We start from the raw sequence: 25,907 nt of genomic DNA, 5'->3' as shown, positions 1-25,907 counted from the left end.
CAGTTCTTTGGAATTCGCTTCCTTCGTTTTGGTTACCTGATAATTTGCAATCTTTTAAGTCGTCTTTAAGTCAATTGTTATATTGCTCTACAATCTTCATCTTTTCTCTTCCAGTAACTTCCAACTCTAATTAGTGGTTGCTTGCAGCCTTGTTGGAAGCGAAGATGTTAAAAAATAACAACAACAAAAAAACACAATAACAGCTATATATTTGTATTATACAAATGTTCTTATATGCTTATCTTATATTAAATTCTTTAGATAAGGTTGCTGATTTAAGTCTAAAATAAAAGACGGCAAATTTTCTGGTAGCAGCTAAAACCAATTTAAATATAAATTTTTTGATAGTTCTGAATTAAATTTGTTAAATCTAACTTATCTTTCTTTTTGCCAATGACAAATCTAATATTATTGTCAATATAATAATTATTATCTATATAATTTGCCCTGAGTATAACACGCCATAATGTGTAACTTTGAAAACTTTTGAAGTACTTAAAAAAATTCTTTATACCGTGTCTATAAAACCATAAAAAATAAAACATACAATAAAAGACTGATAAATATTTACAGGTTTAAACTAATCATGCGGTACATAAGCAATATAAAAATACAGCAGTAGAAAACTTAAATACAGCATAAGAAAATACAGCAGTAGAAAACTTATATATTGCATTAACAAAATTATTATAATAAATATATAATAAATGATCAAATGTAAGTACTTCAATATTCTGTTTTCATTATTTAAGTTAATGAAATTTTTTTTATTTATAAAAACTCAATAGCCTATAACTTGTTTTTTCGGAATGCAGATAGAAAAATAACATTAATAATAATAATAACAATAATAGTGCTATACCCCGATCACACTAAATCTGCACTTAAATAATGCAGCAAGGTTGTTGTTTTATTTAAATACCTTTTACGCTTTTGCGTGGAATTAAAGCCAGTTCTAAATTTGATGTAAATGAAAAAATTTAAAACACGTTTAAAATACAAATGTTAAAAATTGTTATAATGTCGGTGTGAATGGGGTGTTAGTTATTTATTAAAAACATGCTCATTGCAATTACAAACACTATTATTATTATAAGTTGCCTATAATATAAAAAAATTTTTAAGTAAATAAATCTTTACAAATATTTATTTATTGTTATATTTACATTTAAATATTTATTATTTCAAGTAAAATAATCTTTACGAATATATATATTTATTGATTCGCGTTTTGGGACCTACGGGTGGACTTTTTTTTTATTACGGTGACAGGATGATGATTTCATATTGTAAATAAATTAAATAGTTTAAAACTACTTTAGTATTTGATTAACTATTTATATATTTAATATTTCATATTAGTATTTATATATTTTATATTTCCCATTAGTATAGCAAAATGTAGAGTTATAGATAGATTTCATTCTTGTGTTTTAAATTCGAATCAAAAACCATTTCAGGTTTGCTTAAACAAAAGTTTTCAAGTGAATATTATAATTAAGAAATACTTTATAAATAAGATTTATAACTTCACTCATACAAAAGTGTCCTGGTTTCATTTTCAGATATACGTAAACCAATACGCCGAAAGAACCTTATACACGGTCTGCTAAGAAAAGCGATACCAATTATTCCAAAATAAGAAGCGTAGATGATATACTAAAAAATAATACTTTAAATTATTATATAGTAACTAATCTTAAAATTATTTAATAGTGAACAAGCTATAAAAAAAAAATGTGTATGTATCAAATAATATATATATAGATGTATAGATATACATATACATATGAAGACCTCAGTGGAAAAACCGGCGTTGTCACATTTAAAAAGTATTGATCATTAATAAAAGTCTTTATTTAAAGCAAATGAAACTAAGCAATTTAAAAAAATTTATATTATAATTATTTTATTTAAAATTTATTCAAAACAAAACATTTTGTAATTTTTTATACAAAAATTTTTTTTTCTTTGCTTTAAATAAAGACATTTATTAATGATCAACAAATACTTTCTCAATACTTTTTAACTGAGACACCGCCTGTTTTTCAAGTGAGCTCTACATATAAATAGACATACATACACACATACACACACACATACATACATACACACACACATATATATATATATATATATATATATATATATATATATATATATATATATATATATATATATATATATATATATATATATATATATATATATATATATATATATATATATATATATATATATATATGGCTACTTGCTTTCAAGGAAATTTATGAATTTCAATTAACAACCTCCTGAAATGTGGGACATTAGTCTAGTCAAATAAGGGTCCGACCTGGACAAAATTTGGATAAAGATGAATTTGGTATCATTCAAAACGTAACTTTATCTACTTTAACATATCCAAAATCCACCAAAATTCATTTTGGGCAAAAAAAGTTGTGATTATTTTAGCTCACCTCACTTTTTTTCAAATTTATTGAAAATACAAAAAAAAACGTTGTGTCTACTGTCAGTAAGTTGTAATAACTTATTATAAAGTAGCTCAGTCTTTATGAAATTTTGCGCAGATATAGCCTAATGTGTAAAAATTTAAAAAAATGAAATGTGCTTCAGAAATCATGTTTTTATTTAGGCTAAATATTTTTTATTTAGGCTAATACTTTCTAAATAAATTTTCTAAATAAATACATGAAATTGAGACTGAAATAAAAAAACTTATTAGTATAACTATCTTAAAAAACAAGCATTTTTGAAATATTTTCTTTCAAATAAATATAATTTTAACTACTTTTGAATAATTTTTTAGGTTTAAATATTGGTGTTTTTCACACTCGATTAATATAATTAGATATAAAATCAAAAGTCAAACACTTTTTCAAAAATGTTTCCATCTCCATCTTCACTACTTTCGTATTCATTTTCACTGTCATCTATATTGACGTTATTTTTTGGTGCATTTGTGCACTCCAAACCTTGGCACGGTCCGCAGGCTGTCATGCAATGTATTCCATGACAACGACATTGGCATTGTTTTCCACATGGTTTTTTAGTATTAGTGCCGCAGTTACATCTTATAATATTAAGAATGTGAATTGGTGCAGGATCCTGAATAAAAAATTACTTAAGTTGAAAAGTTAATTAGACTGTTTATTGAAAAATGATTATTTTCAAGAAATCCGTTTTGAAAGTGAAATCGGCATTTGTGGTTTATTTTGCGCTCCAGTAAACGTACCTTGTCTTGTCTTGTTTATAGGTACCAAAACGTCATTTTCCCTTCTCCATCCCCACTTTGTTTCATCCATATTGATTCCCAACCATTGCTGAATTTGTAAATACACTCGAAACGAATGGTACTTGATCGCGCTTTCGGTTGATGGTAGTCGTTCAGACTAAATTCCTTTTTCGGAAGTTGCCACTATTCTCATACATTTTTGTTTCCTAAGTTGTGCTAGCGAGACTTGTTTATTTTTTTCACCTATAGTAATAGTTGAGCTAAATTAAACCTCTGCAAAACAATATGGACGTATAGTAATAAATCCTTGACCAAAAAGCGCAGAGGTAGTATCACATCCACTCCATGCATGGATAAACAACAAACATTTTATCACGTGGTATGATAAACATAATGTAACATTCTTTATGCTGATTGTTTCCGTATTTTTTTTTTCATACTTTTTTTAGTTTTGCGGCGGAAAAAAATCACACACATGGTTTGATCCCACATGTGAACCAACATCACAAGAATGTCTGTATCATCAGCTATAATAGGCACACATTTTCCATTTTGTACAAGCTCAATTCCTTTTGTAGCAATGGTTCTGTCATCGTCTCCTTCGCATTCCACTTCTATATGACCTTTTTCTCTTAGCTTCATTCCCAATGCTTTGATCAAAGCAGTTTTGTTATTGCTGTTTGACAGAAATTCAGATTGTTTTCAGTTCACTTGGTTTTTTGGTTGGAATACAATGTTGACAAACTTTCTCCCTCGCCTTTGATGTTCTTAATCTTTGATGGATGATTTGTAACCATCAAAAATAATTAAAGTATGATTACCATACTTTTTTGTAATATATGTACAATATTGTTCAATAATGTCTGAATATGTAGCTGGGAGACTCCAAAAAACTCGATGCAGCAAAGCTCCGCCGTCAAGAATATAGGTTGTGTCATTATTCTCTGTTAAAATTGTGGAATCCTTAATAAGTTCACTATCAAGCTCTGCTTTGTTTGGTTTCCTCATTAATCCATCTTTGAAAAGAGATGTGGGCTCCAGTGTTAATTCATATTCGAAGCAGTCAGTCAAATCTTCAACCCTCTCAATTAGCATGATTAGTCTTTGGAACAAAACATTAGGATCTACGTGGACTGTATCGCCATTAACTTTAACAGATGGCATCAACTTGGCAAGTGTTTTGACCTGCTTTGAACGCTTGACTGCAATATTATTAAGACTGTTTTGAATCTCTAAACCCACATTTTCTGCTTGATCACAATTGATTTCATCATCCTTATCAGCACATAGGCCAGTAAAAATACATTGAAGTCCTGAGTCTTGAAATTCGAAAGGGTTAAACAGGTCGAGCTGCTCCTTTAATGCTTTGAAATCTTTAGTATCTCTTTTTCGCCGAGACTCACCAGATTCACAATGTTGCTGACTACTCTCAAAACGATGCTTTGTCAATGTTGACTTGGAATCGTGGATTGCTCCGCATTTATGTAAGGTACTGACCCAAAGATTCCTTGTAGACTCTGACATACCCCTTCCTCTGGTTAAACCTCCACTGCTTTTTATTGATCTCATCATGCACTGTTCAATTACTAAATCAGGCCAAAGACCAGCCCAGTATCGATCTGTGCGTCTAATACAATGGTAATCTGTAATACAGCACTGCTCATAAAGCCAAGGATATTCTGAATTAAGTGAGTACATGGATTGCAGATATAACCAAGCACTTTTGGCATAGTTTATATGCCCTGTTGCGGCAAATAAATTAAGCATAAGCCTGATGGCTTCCAGATGTTCGTTCCCTGTTCTCTCTGCTCTGATGAACATTTTGATAATGCTAATATATTCAAGATATTGCAACCATAGTTTTTCTGTTCTGGATGAACGGGAAACTAATTTTTAAATTTTCAATAAGATTTGTGAATCTTATAACACTGCAATTGTTTATCTCTTCCAAATCCATGTTTCCTTGGACCAGATCCTGATACATATTTTCTAGAGAACTATCAGCCTCGTCTTTGAGACTTTGTTTAAAAAGTAGACTCATTAAGACAGATTCAACTAAGAAGTGAGCTCTTTGTGCTCGAGCTATTGCTTTACCAGTCATTATATGCGTGACAGAGTTGCTTGCATAAATAAGTTCGAGTAACCTATTCAGTTCTGATCCCTCCATGACCATACCAATACTTCTAACGAAGCTCATTAAGATGTGGAATCCTCTCAATCGAATAACTATATCCAATTGCTTAGACTTTGCAATTTCGTAAGCTAATCAAAAGTTACACTTGGAGTATGTAAATTGATTAATTTTGCTTGGTTTTGTATAAAAACTAGTGTAGAATAAATGCAGTTTTTATCAGATGGGTTTAAGTTAATGATAGGCGCCATGAATATCTCACTTTTTCCAGGATGACATTTACCATTGTGATGAAGTTGCATAAATCAACACCACTGTGCCCGGTTCTCACCAGCCGTTGAAGTGAACGAACTTTGCCAGCAAAGATCAATACCGAGAGACAGTGAAAAGGTCTGTGGTGACTGAAGTTCAACAATGGGCTTGAACAATATCTTTGTCAATGCTGCTGTGTCAGAAACATCATACCACAAAATTGGAACATTTTTTTTAGAATTTATTTCTGCTGCCTTCAAACCATATCTTATTCTTTTAATTCGATGAAGATTATCCAAAACTTTAGAGTTCATCATTCCAGCAGCGATGATTCCCATTCCATGAAAAGTGTCTTTACCATCTAATGTGCAGATATTATGATCCGCATTGTCTGCTACCTACTGAGTAAATAATCCATTCAGCACTCCGTCAACAATGTTATCGTTGTTAGCCCTAACAATAAAGCGCGTTATTTCTGATGAACTTATGCAAAAGCCTAGTTTAAATAGCTCATTTGTCAACCACTTTGATGCAAACTTGTGATCTAGTTCTATTCCTAAACCAAAAAGCAAAGGTGGGACGTAAAATCGCGATCGAATAGCCTTTGTTATAGTTTGACCAATGGAAGATTGTTTTAGTTCGTCAGATGTAATTTGTTTCATAAAGAGGCGAAGCAATGGGCTTAAACTTTCTTCATGATGCTCAATATCGTATTTAGATGGGTAATTCTCTGTGCTTTAGATTTAAAATTTCTGCCTTTACCAACTTAGCCGCGGCTCAAATGATAACTTCACCTTCGTTTCCATCTTTGTTCTCTGCCTTAGATTTTTTAATAATAAATGTAGTCACATCTTTAAAGCATACTAAATTAGATTTACCTTCAGTTTGGTTAATAATTATGTCGTCTTTGTATTTTTCTTCTAATTTTCTCTTTAAGTGCTTTATTGAATAAATATCTTTGGAATTTGCCAGCTCTTTCATTTTAATTCAATTCAGTAGTTGTCACAGGAGCCATTTGACACTCAAACCAACCACAAAGTCTTTCAAAGTGCTCCGCCATTATTGAATTTTCTTTGCGACCAGGCTTTTCTGTTTCAATCAAATTTGACCTGTAAATATATTAGGACTTTCTAGATTAGCATATGAAACATAAAAATACACATAACGAATATAAAAATTCAAAACTCGGTCAGAATCGGTTAATATGTTACTTTATTATGGAAAAACTACAAATCACTTTAACATTTGCAATTTTTACTTGTTAATTGCATTTAACAACATTTTTGATATATTGCTATAACATGAGAAAATAAATCAATTCAAATATATTGGAATTAAAACCTGTTGGTTGAAACCCTGTTGGTTGAAAACAGCTTTAACATTCAAAGTGGTATATCGCATCACTTGCAACCAGATTACAACAGCATTTCAAACGAGATTTTACTTCAACTGCCCATATATCTTTTCTGTCTTCACAAACCTTAAGCATGCTTTGTTTGAATTTTATTGTACGCACCTGTATTACGGCTATGCGATCACGATGTTTAGAATTGGGTAATGCTAGGTTGCCACAAATGAAGCAGCATTACTTCCAGTTGAATATGTCTGTCTAAGTTATAAATAAATTTGTTTACAAAAAAAAAAAAATCTTAAGCTAGTGTTTTGCTTTTTTTAAGAAAGTGGGATGTCGTTATTAAGAGACCGTACAATGAATTTATAAAAAACAGCTAAAAGAACATAATTGAACAAAGTAACTCCTACATATATAAATATAGTTAATTGTATGGATCACAACACACAAGCACAAGATTGAGTAAATACGAAAATATCTTACTAAACGCAATTTTTTAATGTTAGGGCTTTCCATTTGACATTTTAATATTTTTTTTTTCGGATTTGTAAAATCACGCCTGCATGCCATATGGACAGCAACCGTGTCCCTTTCCTTAAGTTCTTCTTCAAGGTTTTTATCGTTGCGTAATTGTGAATAATGAATTAAGGTATTAATACCTTTCCTTCCAACATTAATCGTTTGATTAGCAAGGTCACCCATATCTTTGCAAAGCAAACAAGTTTCTTTTAATGTGTTCAACATTGTATATTTTAAATTAAGATATATTTAATAATTTATCTAAAATTAAAACATAAAATTTAAAAGTATTTATCAACATCAACATACGGCTTTAACAGTTTACCAAGTACACAAAATCTATTATTTGAAAAGAAAAATTGGCGCATTATGAGCATGCTATGCTGGTATTAAAGTAAAAAATGCTGATGTCGGCATTTTCTGTTATTAATTTTTACATATTTATAATTTGTAAACTTTAAACTATATTTTTACAAAATATTATACGAATTGCATCATTTTTCGCTGAATTATCAAAACTTATTGACAGCAAGTCGTACGGGTTTAGTCGATTTTTTTTTACAAAAATCTACAAAGTAAGGTCAGCAATAAAGTTTATAACTTTTTTTGCCCAAAATGAATTTTGGTGGATTTTGGATATATTAAAGTAGATAAAATTACGCTTCGAATGATACCAAATTCATTTATATTCAAATTTTGTCCAGGTTAGCCCATTTTCAGACTTATTTTGACTAAACTACATTGGTGTTAAAGCCAACTTTCGAAAAAAGTAGCCTGGTTGGACCACTATTGTGCCTCCCCAGATCCCTTTTAATTAAAAGGTCCAAATTTTAATTAAATGGTCCAAAAATGACTATATTCGAAGGGCTCGAAAGAGGTAAAAATATCAATATTTTGAACTGATTTTTTTTTTATGAGACAGGTATTGATGTATATTTTCAAATAAAAAGGGTAGTTAAGGCAAAATATACTTTTGCTGTTTTATTGTGTTAAATAGTGTTAAAAATTACAACAACAAAAATTTATTTCGCCGTGAATTATATTGATTGATGAAATACTTTGCTTTTGCACTTTTATTTTGTTTTTATCGACTATTTTGTTTTTCTTTATTATTTTATTATATTTGCATGGCCATAACAATTTTACTCGTTTAGATTATAATAAATAACATAAAATACTGATTACCATATATCGAAGTTTTGTTGCATATATAGAGAGAATTTTATAAAAATAGAGAAACTTATGAATTTGCAGTTTTGTTGAATTTACAGGTATGTTTGAACTCATTGTTTTCTTTTTAACTTTATTTTTGAAAGTAGGGGAAGTTCGTGTGCCTAGGGCCAGATTTTTTCAATGACCCAAATCAAGGCTCCGGGCTTGTCTAAAAATGGTGAAACTGATATGATCACATCTTTATACAAATTAGTTTGTATTAATATAGGTATAATGACTTAAAATATAAAAGTCCGTCATATAGAAGGGTTTAAAAATTAGTAGCCCTAGGTACAATAAGCTTTTTTTTAATTGTACCTAGGACCACCAGCTATTGCACCTAGGGCCGCTCTCTATAAATTAGGTTTAACTCCGAAATCAAAAGACTACATATATAAATCAATAGACTACAAACATAGTCACTTAAATTTTATTAAAAATTTATTTAATCTAGCATTGTTTTCAAAAAATTTATCTATTGTTATAAAGAATCCTAAAATTTTCAACATTTAAAAATGTTTAATGTTGCTGGTTTCATTCAAATCAAAGATTTTTAAACAAGTTTTCTTTTGTTTACAATTTTTGTTGCACGTTGAAGTGCAATAGCGTTTCTTTCTAGAGAGTCAGTGAGAATTCGACATTTGCGTGGTTTTCTACCACCTCTTTTAGATAAACGAGGTTTTGTTTTCGGAAAAGGACAGACCTGTTCTGACGTTATACATGTAACATATTTTGATAGAGAAAAGTCTATTTCCATTGCAGATGAATCATTGCCTTGTACAGGAATATAATTGTTTTGTGAATTTATTGATGAATCTTTGACTAACTCATTTTTTTTGTCAGAAATTGAATTATTTGGACAATTTAATGCTGGATCTTGTCTGTCGGTTACACTAGAGCTCAAATATTAATTATCAGTAAATATGTTTTGATAAACTGGCCATACACCAGACACCTGCTAAAACCTGCTAGAATGTTTAAAGGAGTAAAAGCCAAAAGATAACATTTGCCAATGTTTTCTGCAACATCATATATGATGATTGGCTTTCCTGGATTTGACAGCATCCAATCACAACAAGCTGCGCTGTAGTATTTCTTTAAAGGTCCAAAAATACCTTTGTCTAATGGCTAAAGATTATGTCTGGTATGTGGGGGAAAAGCAAGCATTATTATACCATCTTCTTTAGCAAAAGTAATCGCTTCAATACTGGCATGACTTTCATGGTTATCCAATAGTAATAATACTGGCTGATCTACAGAACATTTGATATGGTAAATAAAATATTTCAAAAACTCTAAACATTTTTCAGCATTTGACCATCCACTTATATGTGCTGTTCTCTTAGTTCCTGGAGGTGCTCCTTTCAGGATATGATTTTTGAAGTTCACTCTTGGAAAAGTCATCATAGGAGGTATTTTCCGATAATTTCACACAGCTAATAATAGTTATAAATAATTTCTCGTTAACCAGAAGTTAAGTTCCTAATCTGTTTTTTGCCTTTCAGGTGTGTGCACATTTGCAAATGTGTGTGCACAGGCTACAACCTTAACAGGTGTGTGCACATTTGTAATACCTGTTTCATCCACATTAAAGATGCATTCAGGCAAGAACATATAATTTGAGAAGACTTCAAGATATTTTGAAAAAAAAAATGAAACATTTGCTTTGTTGAAACTAGAAGCTCTTGCTAAACTTGTGGCTTGCGGCTTCCTTAGTAAAAGAAAAAATCTTTTCATAAAATCAGAATATCATTGCTCACCGGCTTTACTATTTTTATCCCAGGAGGTTGGATATTTTTTAGCATTGGCTTTTGCATATTCAAAAGCAAGCTTTTTAAGCTGTGGCTTTGACAGTCCATAATGCATATTGCTTGCAATGACAAGGTACTCAACTAAGGCTTTTTCTTCATCTTTAGAGAATACATTCCAAACAGCACATCGGTAAAAATATTGATATTTTGGTTCAGTATTTTTAGAACTATTCTTCTGACAAAAGTTTATATGTCTTTAGAGTGTTGCTCTGCTGATACTTAAACTTTGTGCTGCAGTCCTAACCGGAAATCCATCCTTCATTACTGCTTCTGCAGCAATAATTACACTATCTACATTAGGTTTTGAACGCTTTTTTCCATTATTATTCCTTGGCATCTAAAAAAATAGTTAAAAAAATCTCAAATATTTTTAAACTGAAATATAAACAAATAACACATTTTTAAAATGTGTAAAGATAAATTCAATAAATACCAAGTTATCAAAATAAACAAAATTTATTTTGATCAAATTACCTGAATGCCTATGAATTTAAAAAGTAAATATGCAATATTAAAATAATAACAAAAAAATACTTCTTCACTACTACTACAACAACTACTACAACAATAACACAATAACAATTACAACAATTACTACTACTACTACTACTACTACTACTACTACTACTACTACTACTACTACTACTACTACTACTACTACTACTACTACTACTACTACTACTACTACTACTACTACAACTACTAAAATATAATAAAAATCACAGAGATTTAATATAAAAATATCAAAAGCAAAAACATTTTAAGATAACAAAAGATGTGTAGCAAACTTTAGTGATATACATTACTGTAAAGTATCTAAAAAAAAGTAGATAATTATACAAACATTAAGTACACAATTTGATTGAAACACGTATATCAATAACAAAATTCACTAATAATTCTGAGCAAAATTAACAAAACTGTACGCGTTAAATGGTGTTCCCAAAACAGCCGCGAAAAAAAAAGCTCTTCGCTAATCGGAATTTAGCAATCTACCTCGTGATCAAACAAATTCTTTATCAGAGAAACAAACATATGGCCCTAGGTACAAGACTTGATAGCCTCATGCAAAACGTCATTTATTAACAAATCGCATTGTAATCCGCAGAGTAAACTTAATGAACATCGAATTTAGTACTTAAGTAACTATATCGCATTTAGTAATTAAGAACCTATAGAAAAGCATTTCCTCTCGGATTGTAAAATAATATAAGATAAAAGCAGCAAAACTTTACTTTAGACCATCAAAAAGCGTTTTATAATTATAACTTGCCGTGGCAGTGCTCTCTGAGTATCAAAATAGGATTAAAAAATAATTTTTTTTAAAACTAATCCCCTATATATAGATAAAAGTGGGGTGGCCCTAGGTACAAGGAGGCCCTAGTTACCCGAACTTCCCCTACAGTTGTATTTATTTTTGACAGTACTATTTTTTTATGCATTCATGCAGGTTTTATGTCTGTTTTTTAGGTTTTATGATGAACATTAAAGAAAATAAAAACATAGATAAAGTAAGAGAGCTAAGGTCAAGAAAAAAAGCTTTTTTCTTATTGAAGAACCTAATCCAGCTATACCAGGTGATATTATTTCGATTGATGATTATATACTCTTTATTATGCACTCATATTATACTTTTTATGCATAATTTAATGCATACACGTGATATAAAGAATGATAACGTTATTGCTTATAATATTATCTTTAGTAAAATTTTATTTAATTAATATTAATAATTATAAAATTAGTAAAAATTAACTTAATAATAAGCAATCAAGTGTTGAAGTATTAACATTATACACATCAATAAATACTTTTTTATAATATTAGGTATTCAACTTCCAACTGGAATGGAAATACTAAAATACTTTTACTACATAAAATCTACACCGAAAACAAATAGGAAAAAGTCATCAATACTACATTGCATGCCTAATAAGATTAAAGAGTCAGTGCAAAAATAGTAAATGCATGTGCATATTATCTTTGAATAAAGCTCCTTGGAATAAAGCTATATTTTCAACAGTTTCTGACTAAACCCTTAGAAAGCATCTAAGTAATTTAGAAAAAGAACATTACAATTTTAAAAAAGCATGAAAAGAGAGGATCAACTTTTAGGAGAGGATCAACAGATTTATATGATTTTATACAAAAGATGAATAAAGTGTTCTGAACTGGTACACCAAAGACAGCCGAAGATTTGAAGTTTTTAGACGATCAGAAAGCCATAGAAAGTTTATTCTTGGAACCGAGGATAAAAAATATAGTAAAATGTCTAGAGAGAGTATTTGAAAAAAAAAGTTCAAAAGAAAACACAATACTTCGTAAGTTAAAGCAAACTTAGATCAGGAACTAATTTTAGATGAAAATGATACAAAAATGTTGAATGTTTAGACTTTAAACCTGGAACTTTAAAAGAAACTGTTATCCAATGTGCTGCAGTCAAGTCACTAAATTTTTGCAAAGAATATATTAAAAGTGAAAAAGTTTCGATATTTTCGATAAGTGATGAGTCGATAGAAAAGCAAAGAATATATTAAAAGTGAAAAAGTTTCGATATTTTCGATAAGTGATGAGTCGATAGAAAAGCAAAGAATATATTAAAAGTGAAAAAGTTTCGATATTTTCGATAAGTGATGAGTCGATAGAAAAGCAAAGAATATATTAAAAGTGAAAAAGTTTCGATATTTTCGATAAGTGATGAGTCGATAGAAAAGCAAAGAATATATTAAAAGTGAAAAAGTTTCAAGAGAGAAAAGAACTGAGCTAGTTGTCGCTTATTTTTCTTCTGAAGGTGTAAAAATTATGAAACCAGGAGCTGTCCACTATGCAAGGCTCCTCGGAAAAGCCATATATCATCTAAAATTGCTACTTCTTTCTAATCAAATTAAATTTGTTCACAAAGATAGACTACTTTTAGAAGAAATAAATATCATAGCAGAATTCATAGCATGTTTTTATGCAAAATGGTATTTACAATCTGATAAGGCTACCGAAGCAACATATCTAGATATTTTATCAATACATAAAATGTATCTATAAAAAGAGGTTTGTGCCCAACCAGACGCAGTTGAAACAGTATCAAAATCATTTTACAAACATTCCTGGTATCTAGATTCTACAAGTGTACCTCTTACTTTGTTGGATAAAGACATTTCTAACGAAGAAAAAAGTAAGATTGCCTCTGCGATGCTTCGATATGGCATGCCTAATTCTGATTATTTTAAAATTGATAACAGATCGCTCATTGAAGTGGAAAACAAGATTAGGATTGAAAAGATATTTTACAATGGTCCCCCAAGTTTATCATTACTAGTTAATCAATTTTCGTATTTGATGTTTGATAGAATTGGGTTGAATAAACAAAGGATTAGAGACTGGTTTACCATCCCAATCAAGTTTTAGAATCTTCAAAGATTTTGTTAAATCTCTAGTTGTTGTAAACGATCCTGCTAAAAGAGCAATAGGAATGATGCAACAGTTTGTTCACAAATATAATAAAGAAGAAGAAATTAAGAACAGACTGCTTACTGTTGATAAAGCTAGATTTGCTAGAAAAAGGACGGGAAAAAAGTCATTAAATTTGTCCGAGAAAAGGTTAATTGACTCACTTTCTACGATGGAAAAAATGATTTAAAAATGATGATAATCAAACAAATTTAATTTAACGAACTTTTATATTATATTAAATTATTAATAATCAACTAAAGAATAATCTTCATTCATAAAAAAATTTAACTGTATTATTTAATTATAATTCGTGGCAAAATAATTATTTTTCTTTTTACAATTTTCAACACTATTTAACACAATAAAACAGCAAAAAGTAGACACATTCCGCTTTAACTACCCTTTTTATATGAGAATACTTCCCCCAAGCCTTTTAAGGTGTCCCCAAAAACAGTATTTTTAAAAATAATCTGCTCCCACCCCCTAAATGTGTTCTATCTAACACAAAAACACTAGGTTTAAAATTTTTTTTGAATGAAAAATATTTTAAGGGGTCCCTCAAGACCCTCGAATATTTAATGGGTCCTTAATATTTAAAAAAAAAAGTTTTTCAAAAATATGTGAACCTGGTACTCAAATGAAGCGAAATTATATAAAAATTTCAAAAATAGTATTCATTTCAAAAAAAAAATATTTTTGGTTTTATTACATAAAAATTTACGTTCTTTAACAAAAAATGAAAAAAATGCATTTTTTATTAACTTTTTTTTATGGTAATTTTGATAAATAAGTTTCGCTTCATTGAGTACCAGGTTCACATATTTTTGAAAAACTTTTTTTTATAAATATTAGGGACCCATTAAATATTCAAGGATCTCGAGGGACCCCTTAAAATATTTTTTATTCAAAAAAATTTTAAACCTTGTGTTTATGTATTAGATGAAACAATTTAGGGGGTGGGAGCAGATTATTTTCAAAAATGTTGTTTTTTGGGACACATAATAAATTACACCCTCTATATATATATATATATATATATATATATATATATATATATATATATATATATATATATATATATATATATATATATATATATATATATATATATATATATATATATATATATATATATATATATATATATATATATATATATATATATATATATATATATATATATTTATATTTATATCTATATTTATATATATATATATATTTATATATATATATATATATATATATATATATTTATATATTAGGGTGTAATTGATTAATGAAAGAAATTTCTGTTGCCCATAAAATTGCAGAACGGTGATTTATTTTCAACATACAGTTTAAAGAGCCATTAGTTTGTGGTACTAAAGCCATAGAACTATGACTCAGTAGAGGTTGGTCTGCATTCTCTAAGATCATTCTTATATAGCTTGACACAAAGCCCAAAAGGTCAATTAAGAGCACTGGGAATCTAAACTTGATAAACCTTAAGACATCGCTTTTTGCAAATGCAGAATTGTTTACTGCAATGGGAATGATATGTACAAAAAATCTGATAATGACCGTGCTCATTGCCTTTGCTAAAGTAACTTGAATTTAAGATTTTCACAAAAAGAGCTTGTTTGGATTAAAACCCAGCAAGAAAAAATAGGTAGTGTTTCATCTGTAAAAGAGTTTGGATGTTAAAGAAACTGCCAAGCTTAGGTTTAAAAACATGAACAAGCAAGGCTCTATTGATAACAAGAAGAATCTTTAAAAGCTAAGCTAGAGTCATTGAGAACATTTTATCCATCTACTATTAGATGCCAAAAATATGAATGTTGTAACAGAAACAAAAAATATTTCCAAAGTTAATATGTTTAGTGATAGCGATAAAGTCAGCGATTGCGAAGAAGACATTTGAAAATTAAAAAAATATTTAAAACAAAATTACCTTGATATTAGTAATGCTGCGATTGCCTCTATCAAATTTGGTGTGTCATCGACTGCTACTGCTGCTATCATTAATGGCCTTCTGAAAGATATTATGAAGGGAGGGAAACTTGTTGAAGTAAAAAAAAAAATCAAATTATTTAAGAAAACCATATAACTGCAACAGAGAAGCTTAGAGGTCACTGTCTTACTAATTATACACTAGAGCCTAAACCTGAAATATGTAAACCAGCTAAGCAATGTGCTATTGGATTATTCTACTGGTTGATGGAAAGAGTTAGAGATCTTAATTTATATTAATTGGTTGTGATACTACAAATCAAATGTCTAGATGGAAATTTTGTGGAAGAACTTCTCAAAAAGTCAAATAAAAAATATGTTATAAATATTTTGTTTTAGAGGAGTCAATTCAATTTTAAAAAAATGCTCATCTTAATTATGCTTAATTCTTTTTTCAGGTGGTTGTAAACAATCTGTTTCCTTCAAACTTTTTTTTAACTCATCCTTTTTAAAGCGAACTTCAGGAAGCTACTTGAATTAATAATGCACAAATAAAATTATCTAATATTATTAAATTATTATTTAATAGAAAATGATAGTGGAAGAAAACACAGACAATGTCTTTAATTGTGCAAATGTTAAGTTATCCCTTGAATGAAGTAAATGAAGGAATCAAACATGTAGTCACCAAAAGTGCCGAACATGTTGACTTCTGGAAATGAGAAATTGGCTGAAACAAGATGTTTCCACTATCATTTTCTATTAAATGTGTCTAAACTTCTTATTACTCTATGAGCTGCTAAAGCAATATCAATAGATGTAAATTTGAGCCAGTTGTTAGAAACTTTACTGTCAATGTCAATTTTTCGCCTACTTTGTTAGAGATAATTTCTTTTTTCAGAACTTTGTTAAAAAATGACTGTAACAGGTTAAGTTTTGACTGTTATTTTTGCAGTCGTAAATTTAATGTCTTGTTTTACATAAATTTTATTAATTTGATAGATTGAACTGTTCATTAAAACAGTGTTTACTCCTTTTAACGAAAATGATAAAACTAAGAAAATGAAGAACCAGAAATATTTCCAGATATCGCAATTTGCAAGCACTTAACTTGACCCTTGAACTTACACAGTACATTTGATAAAAACTATCTAATCACAGCTAAGCAAAACAGGCCATGGTTGCTTAGCTGTGAGGGAATTTTCTGACAGGGAGACAGGGTTGCTTACCTCACTGCATTCCTAATGAATGTGCCTGGCCCAAGCATAAAAAATGTGATTTAAAATTTCAGGATATTCAGGATAAATTAGGCCAATTAAGGAAATTTCAGAACAGATTTTAAAATAATCAGGAATTTAACGGGTGATGCGGAAGTTATCGGACAAATCCTAATTTCATTATTTGAGCATAATAATTAGTTTTTGTCCAAAAAGTTTGCATACAAATGGGGAGGGGATCCTAAACTGCATAGGTGCTATATGGATGCCCTCTAATATTAAGTTATTAACTGCTGATGCACAATGGACTAAACATAAATCTCTTGGATTTTATGCTTCTGTCTTTAATTTTCCTGTGCATATAACAGGCTTATCTTTAAAATTTAATCATATTTCATTTTGCAAACAAGAACTGCTTTTATTGTGCATACTAGTAGAGCTAAACACTATTAGTAAATAAGTTTTTTTGTTTTTGGTTGATACGCTTTAATATCTTTTTTTTAAATATTTTTCACATTTATTTTTATAATTTCGCACAATTTTTTAGCTTAGTTTAATTTTATTTGTCAATAAGTTTGTTACAAGGCACACAATACTAAACCTGTGTTCCATTAAAATTGTCCGATGTTGCTTGAACCCTGATCTCAGGATACATTCCACAAAACTTTTTAATAACATACCACTCTAGACAAGATACATTATTCAAATACCACTCTGGATGTGGTACTCTAGACGTAAAGTCCAATACTTGAGGTGCACCTATCAGCTCAGTATTGGGTGCGTACCTTTGGTTTATACCGTTACCTAAAGGTTCATACCTTTATAGTATAAACTTTTTTTTTTAATATTTTATTCACTAAGTAGACATTTAAGGGATCCCAAACCTCTGAGGCATGTTGTGTTCATCTTAAAGAAAATGATAAAAAAAAAATGTTTTGGCTAAATTTTTTTGATAAAAACAACTGAATAAATGCATACCAAGATAAACAAACTTATTTGTTTTAGTCAAAGAAAAATGTTTAAAAAAAAAATTTAGCCTAAAAGTTTTTTTAATCATTCTCTTTAATTTAAACACAACATGTTTCGGTTTGGGAACCCTTTAAAAAGATCAGTTTCAAAATTCTAAAATAATTAAATTTCGAAGTAATTAACTTTGAATAGATTAAATTGCATTGGATGGATTAAACTTTGTTCTTTTCTTAAGCCTAATAAGCGAAACAATTGTAAATTAAAAAAGACATATGTTATATTTATAGTTTTACTTATTCAAGGTTATCTTTTACTTTTTACTCATTAGTTAGGAGTTCTTTTTCTTGTTTCATTTTATGATTTTTTTATTTTAAATTTTTCCTTGGTTTAGCTTAGAGAACATATGTACTTAAAGAGCGGACATATGCAAAACGGTGACCAAACTGGCGCATGAAGTCAAGCAAAAGCTATTATAAAACGATAATATTTTTAACAAAAAAAAAAACAGAAAAAAAAAACTTGAATTAGATCAAATTGAAAATGCTTTATTTTAAAGTATTGCATTACTACTTTGTCAGATCCAAATAACATAAACTTAAATTCATCACTAAAAAGTACTTTCAATCACTGTTTTCTTGCCTAAATCAAATGTTCATCAGAAAATCTTAAACATGCTTTTCGATTCTTTATATAAATAAAAAGTTTCTTTGTAGGACGTCTTCCAAGTAGATTTGCAGACCTCAAAAGACGTTTGATTGTGTCAAAACCACATTTTTGCATTTTGCGTGGAACATTTTTTAGGGCTCGAGGATGGATATTTCAGCAGGATAATGACTCAAAAGACACTTCAACTCTTATAAAAGACTTTCAAAAACAAAAAAATTCAATTAATGGAATTGACAAAGCAAAGACCTGACCTTAATTCTACTGAACATCTATGGAAACACACAAAATCAGCAAGTAAATTTGATTTATTGAATATTCTGAAATATATATAATATATATATATATATATATATATATATATATATATATATATATATATATATATATATATATATATATATATATATATATATATATATATATATATATATATATATATATATATATATATATATATATATATATATATAGTTTTTCCGTATTTTGTTGACAAAAAGTAAAAATTAAAATGCAAGACCGGAATTTTTTTTTATTACTTGATAGACTGCCTGCCCCAACCAAACCCTCAGTCGATGTAGCAGCACTCTGTTGCAAGTCAGGCTATAAGATAGTCGATGTAGTAGCACTCCGTTGCAAGTCAGGCTATTTGTCAGTCGATGTAGCAGCACTCCGTTGCAAGTCAGGCTATAAGATAGTTGATGTAGCAACACTTTGAGCATAATTTACAGTAAAAATAAACAAAAATAAAAACATTTTATTAAAAAAACAAAAATAAAAACATTTTATTAAAAAAATAAAAATAAAAACATTGTTTATATTATTAAAAACATTCCAAAACAACCAGAATGTTTTAAAAACATTCTGGTCAATTAAATTTGCGTTTTTGTGGTTTTTTTAAAAAACATTTAATTTGTAACTAAAATAAAGCTTTTAACTTTCTGACAACACGCAAATGTTGGACAGAAATAATTAAAAGTGACGTATTTGTTGGCATAAGAATCATTTTTTTCCTTCCGTACACTTAAATGCAACAAGCTCTCTCTCTCTCTCTCTCTCTCTCTCTCTCTCTCTCTCTCTCTCTCTCTCTCTCTCTCTCTCTATATATATATATATATATATATATATATATATATATATACATACATACATATATATATATACATACATACATATATATATATATATATATATATATATATATATATATATATATATGTGTATATATATATATATACATACATACATATATATATATATATACATATATATATATATATATATATATATATATATATATATATATATATATATATATATATATATATATATATATATATATATATATATATATATATGTATATATATATATATGTATATATATATATATATATATATATATATATATATATATATACACACACACACATATATATATATATATATATATATATATATATATATATATATATATATATATATATGTATATATATACACACAAGGAGCTCAAGTTATGCTCTTGTCCGGTTACTTTTGCACGTAACTGTATATTGCCTAGGAACATGCTCTAATAATTTATAAGTAATTTGTGGAAAAACTAAAATATGAAACTATCAATATATACTAATTTATAACTGGTGGATCTATTTTATTAAAGCCAAATAAAACTGTTGCTGCAAATGTCAAATTAAATGTTGACAACTCCTTCAAGAAAAGGCACTATAGTCACAATAGTAAAGGCTGTATAAATTTTACAACAAGATCCTAAATATTTTACAAAAGCAAAAGAAAAAAATTTTTTAAATAATCTTGCTTCTTTTGATGGTTTTCTTTTCTAATTAAGAGTCTTGTTGAAAAAAAGACTTCAGACTTCACAACAATAAGCACTTGCCAATAATAATAAAAAATGAAGCAATAATAAACTTTTAACTACATTTATAAAATAAATTCCATTAAAAAAAGAAATAAATACCTGTGTTCTCTGGTTCAAATCAAGACCTTTCTTATCAACTATAATAAAAGTTAAAAGGCTTTCAAGAGCTTTTGCAACAAGAGTATTGAAAGCAAATATCAGTCCATATCCACTTGTTTCCACATTGACAGCCACTCGAAAGCTTAATAAAATTTAAAATCTAGTTCTAACATTAGTACAACACTAAAGCAATTAAGTAAACAAATGTAATTTGCAGTACCTGGAAATAGTTAAAATAAGTACATGAAAGGTCCGAAAAAGTATATGACAAATATAAGCCACCCAAATAACAGTTGTGTTAGCCATTATAAACAAAAACGCAGCCATTAATATCGACACTCCACTGATTAATACTTCACCTAAATATTTAAGTTGAGCATTCTGTAAAAACTGAAACAAAATTATAACAAGTCCGCCTAGTAATGTTCCAGTCGCAAGTACTGCACCATTGTAAACTTCTTTATCTGAAGAAATAACAGCCCATAAATTCATAATATAGTTTTCTACATGAGAGCTCCCACACTCTGAAAGTGCCCACCATATTGACCATATGCATAATTCTTTGTTTTGAAAAGACTTTATAAACTCTTGAAACATTGTTGACATTTTTAGCTTACAAACATTGTAAACGTAAGAAAAATCTTTTTTGTTGTTGAAATTATCTTGTTGATTTGGTTCAATATTTGAAGGGTCATTTTGTTTTTCAGTTTCTTGACAGCTGACAAATGACTCACTGTGATTGGGTAACTTTCTTACAAAAATATTCTTTAAAGGATTTGGAAGAGTTAAAGAAATTATTACTGCAAACGAAACACTACTTAAGGATATGTAGCCTAAAACTAAGAAGTTTGTGGCTTTTGTTGAAAGCAATGTTTGTCCTAGAATACAACCTGCGCCTCTACCAAACAAAACTGCTGCTCTGGTATACGAAGTAACTTTCTGAAAATAGATGTCATCTACTACAGTGTAAATGTATGAATAATAAACTATTTCATTTGCGTCACCAATACCATCAGCTGCTTGCATAACTTGCATCATGAAAATTCCATTCTCAAAACAAAGTAGTATTGCAGCTGTAAGTCGAGCCAAGGATTCTAGAACTATAAAAATCTTATATCTCAGCAAATCTGCGAATAAAAATACTACAATTAAAAAAGAGAGATCTGAATATGTTCGCATCGGATATATACGATCATTGATATCCTTGATGTCAATACGCTTGTAAGTACTGTTTAAAAATGGTGTCAAAAATGGAGCTATTGGTTTTAGCTCTTTGAAAAACCCAAATAGACAAGTTAAAATAGCTGCTTTAGCCCATAAAGGTAACATTTTTAGATATTAGTGACGATGAAAAGATATTTTAAAGTAAAAAATACAAATATTTTTGGTATTTGCATTAGCCATTAATGATATGTAGACTTTTTAGTAACCTATTCAAAATAGAAGATATATAATCTAGTCATGCATGCAACAAAATAATAAATAAATATTGTTCAAAATAATTACTCCGAAATTAAAATGTAAGTGTTTTAAATAAAAATAATTACTCAGAAATTAAAATGTGAGCCTTTTAAATAAAAATAAATTGAAAGATATTAAGATAACTATAATAAAATAAAAAAATTTGAATAAAAAGATTTTGATCCTTTTTAAAGTATAATATATCCTGAATAAACAAGATTTTTTTAAATTCTTGATTAAAATTTTTTAATAAATTTCAAACTTCAAGATTTTCTTGAAATCAAGAAATTATTAATGCATTATAGCAACAGTATGATAATAATATATTAATAAACGTTACAAAATGACAACATAAACATAAGCTTATCAAGATAAAACAAAATTAAAATGATTTTTTCTTCTTTTTTCTTTTTTAAAATGTTGAAAAAATGAATACTCAAATACTAGCTGTGCTAGTAAAATAAACAATTATTTTTGTCATTAATTTGTTACTAAAGGAGAACTATAAAAACTTGTGGTCCTCAGAGAATTTGCCATAAAAATTATCAAATAGGCAGGTTCAAGCACTCAAAAGAGAGTTTTAAAAGGGTTTTAAAAAAATTAATCAGGTAAGATAATTTTTAAAACAATGTTAAGATCAAAAATGTTTATAAATAAATATTTAAATTGAAGTAGTTTATTTTTATATTATTCCCCTTCATTATATGGAATTTTTCAATACTATTGATTATTTTGATTTGTTACATTTCAAGACATATGGAGGGTCTTTCAGACAATAAAGCCAATAATGTGAAAATATTTAGTTAAAAAATTTTTTAAGTTTAAAAAAAAAAAAAAAAAACACAGTTTTAGCATTATTTGTAAGTTTGCAAAAAAAGCATCAATGGCTTGCAAAACTCATTTGGAAAAAAAAAAAGAGAAAGAGTTTCTCAACAAATATTTTACCATAATAACAATTTTTAGACCACTATTTTAGATATTTGCTTTTAAATATAATTACTTTTTCATTAACATATGCTTAACAAGTCGACAATATAAACCAACATGTAACTATGTTAATTCAACATCTTAAAATACTTTAGGTTGTGTTTTTAGGTTGTTACTATGATAAACTGTTTGTGAAGAATCATCTGAAGATCTTATTAGCTCATTTTATCATGATTCTCACCAACTACTGTTTTCAAAAAAAAAATTAGTAAAGATGATTTTTTTTATTTTAAAATTAAAAAAAAGAAAAAAACAAAACAAAAAGTGACATTGTAAAAAAATTATAACATTCATAAACAATTCAAAAATTTTCATGTTATATATAAATTTTTATGTTAAAAACAAATATTTGTTACAAATAAATCTTCATGTTATCTGGATTCAACTTTAGTATTTTCTTTTTAAAAAATTTATTTCTACTCAGTCATTAAAAGATATCTATTTGTTCATAACTTTCACTAAACTCAGTCATTAAAAGATATCTTTTTGTTCATAACTTTCACTAAACATTGGTAAATGTTTATCTTTTTGTTCATAACTTTCACTAAACATTGGTAAATGTTTATCTTTTTGTTCATAACTTTCACTAAACATTGGTAAATGTTTATCTTTTTGCTCGTAATTTTCACCAAACATTGGTAAATATTTATCTGGGTAAGCGCGAATTATTTTTTCTAATAACTTTTCGGCTGCACTTTCAACTTCATGCTAAAAATAAATACTTCAACATTAACAAAATGCTCACTTAGCTCACATAGCTTCCATAGGCTGGAAGCAAGAGTGACACAGAAACTTAGAGTGAGGCGCATAGATAAGAATGAGGTTGAGCGTATGGCTAAGCGAGATGTTGTCTAGTATAAGAGTAAGAGTGAGGCAATAAAAATAAATGTACTAAAAATAAAACTTCTAATAACAAAAAAATCTAATATTAAAAATAAAGAATGCCTAGTAAAAAGGCTTTTTTTTTAAACACCTGGTATCAAATATGTACGTACAAACATCGTTTCACATCTTCTAGGAAGTTCTGTAAGATATGGTATGAAACATTTTCAAATGAATCCAGAAAATAAAGAATAATAAGTATATATAAATAAATATATAATATTTTTTTGCTGTAAATGTAATCCACAACTAAATTGCACCTGCCCAAACCCTCAGTTGATTTCGTTATTTTTACAAAATAAAAAAAAACTAATTTTGTTTTGAACTGTAATTTGAGGGAATAAATATTCTTTATCTCCTTTTGTACCATTTATATGAAACAAAAATATTTTTGTTTTGAAACTTATACCTACAAAATTAAATTCATTAGTTCCTAAAATATAACAGGCTAAACTAGAGAGACTATTTAAATTAAATTTTTAAATTTGTATTAAAGTATCGCACCCATGAGGTACCTTAGTACAACTTTGAAAAAGCATTGAAAAAGTAAATAAAAAGTATCAAATCACATTTCAGAAATAAAGATAATATATTATTTTTCATGTCATTTTTTAAGCATTAATAAATAATGGTTTTTTATTGAAATTGGATCTCCTAATGTTATATTTACATGAATCTCTTAAAAATTGACTGTAAATATTTAAAGAAATAATTTTCAAGATTGTTTATGACATAATGGAGTACTATTCTACAGTTTTAGGGCTCCCAAACTCTAAAACATCTTTAAAAAATCAAAAACAGCAACAACAAAAAATCTAAAAATTTTATCAAATCGAAGTATTTTAAAATTAAGTTAAAATTTATTTTAAAAAAATTATAATTTATTAAAATAAACAAATGAAAATTTTTTTGATAAATTTACTTACCAATTTAAGAAGACAAAACTATTACATGTTTTACTTTAAACTTTTAAAATATTTTTAATTGTACTTTTGTTAATTAGATAAATGGCCACTAAGTTGCATGTTAACAAGTTACAGTTATCCAAGTTACAGTTACTAATAATGATATTTAAACAAGTTTGCATCTACACCAATCTGCAGTATAAAGACAAATTGCAAAGCTGGTCAAAAGAAAACTAATACTTCTTTGCCTAGAAGGCCATCTTCAAGGCATTTTACATAAGATGAGTACTTTTATCAAGACATCATTTCTAGCCTTTCTTTAAACTGCAAGCCCGAAAAGAGAAAGAGCTATGTAACAGGTTATTTTTATAAAAAATAAAAAAATCCAATCAAAACAGCAGGGCATGCAGCAAGATTAAATGCAACAGACAAACTTATTTTGACAAAGAAGTTTTGATAATATCTCTTACAGTTGCTTAGTAACAATTCCTATGGTTTTAACTTTTTCTTTTAGTCAAAATAAACTTAAAACTGGAATTTATTCTTGACATTAGACAAAGTTAAAATAACAAACAAAAAAACAAATACTAACTTGCAAAATGTGGATGCCGGTCAATGAAACAACAACCAGCTCTTGCATGCCATCTCCTATAATGTCTAAACAGTCTGTTGATATAATTGGTTTTGGAAATTCTTTGCGACATGCCAAATAAAAGGAAACTTTTTTGCAAGCATACTTTTCTGAGAAGTTCCATTTGTAAGTCAAAAGCTCCTGGAACAAATAAATTCAAATAGTCAAATAAATTTATTAATTTTATAACTGTCCTTATTTAGTCACATTTGAAGACTGGTGGATTTGGATATATATGGAGATATATCCAAATCTACCAGTTTAATATACAGTTATGATATACTGTTTTTATAATTTATATGGATTCATAAAAATAACATAGCATGTTATGTGAT

The 25,907-nt window shown here is 28.1% G+C and overlaps 2 protein-coding genes across 4 annotated transcripts in view; both read right to left on the bottom strand.

Annotated features, from left to right (window-relative positions):
- Positions 1–1,407: 1,407 nt before the first annotated feature.
- On the bottom strand, positions 1,408–22,140 carry LOC100197427 (thiamine transporter 1). 3 transcript variants are annotated; one of them, XM_065805055.1, is made up of 4 exons: positions 20,927–22,140; positions 20,707–20,848; positions 15,886–15,993; positions 1,462–1,659 (listed from the first exon to the last, which is right to left on the bottom strand). In XM_065805055.1, the coding sequence occupies exons 1-3, from the start codon at positions 22,033–22,035 to the stop codon at positions 15,931–15,933; spliced, it is 1,314 nt and encodes a 437-aa protein (XP_065661127.1). In that variant the 5' UTR covers positions 22,036–22,140; the 3' UTR covers positions 1,462–1,659; positions 15,886–15,930. The 3 variants fall into 3 exon arrangements, with proteins under 3 accessions (XP_065661126.1, XP_065661127.1, XP_065661128.1); XM_065805056.1 differs by having other exon boundaries at positions 15,886–15,966; XM_065805054.1 differs by lacking the exon at positions 15,886–15,993 and having other exon boundaries at positions 1,408–1,659.
- Positions 22,141–23,359: 1,219 nt separating this feature from the next.
- The window catches only part of LOC100212844 (KICSTOR complex protein kaptin), a 28,774-nt gene continuing 26,226 nt past the window's right edge, over positions 23,360–25,907 (bottom strand). The window contains exons 11-12 of the mRNA XM_065805052.1: positions 25,534–25,713; positions 23,360–23,862 (exon numbers count right to left, since the gene is read on the bottom strand). Coding sequence (XP_065661124.1) covers positions 23,626–23,862; positions 25,534–25,713 — 417 coding nt within the window. The 3' untranslated portion in view covers positions 23,360–23,625. The remainder of the gene's footprint in view (positions 23,863–25,533; positions 25,714–25,907) is intronic.

This window comes from Hydra vulgaris, chromosome 09, assembly GCF_038396675.1.
Source record: "Hydra vulgaris chromosome 09, alternate assembly HydraT2T_AEP".
Taxonomy (NCBI): domain Eukaryota; kingdom Metazoa; phylum Cnidaria; class Hydrozoa; order Anthoathecata; family Hydridae; genus Hydra; species Hydra vulgaris.
This window is presented reverse-complemented; position numbering and strand designations above follow the sequence as displayed.

Bases quoted from the DNA above. Each gene is read 5' to 3' on its own strand.
- LOC100197427 (XM_065805054.1), bottom strand. From the start codon at position 22,035: ATGTTACCTTTATGGGCTAAAGCAGCTATTTTAACTTGTCTATTTGGG. The intron at 20,849-20,926 runs GTACTGCAAATT...AATTTTATTAAG, and splicing joins CTTATTTTAACTATTTCCAG to CTTTCGAGTGGCTGTCAATG. The intron at 1,660-20,706 runs GTATTTATTTCT...ATTATTTTTTAG, and splicing joins ATTTGAACCAGAGAACACAG to TATATCATCTACGCTTCTTA.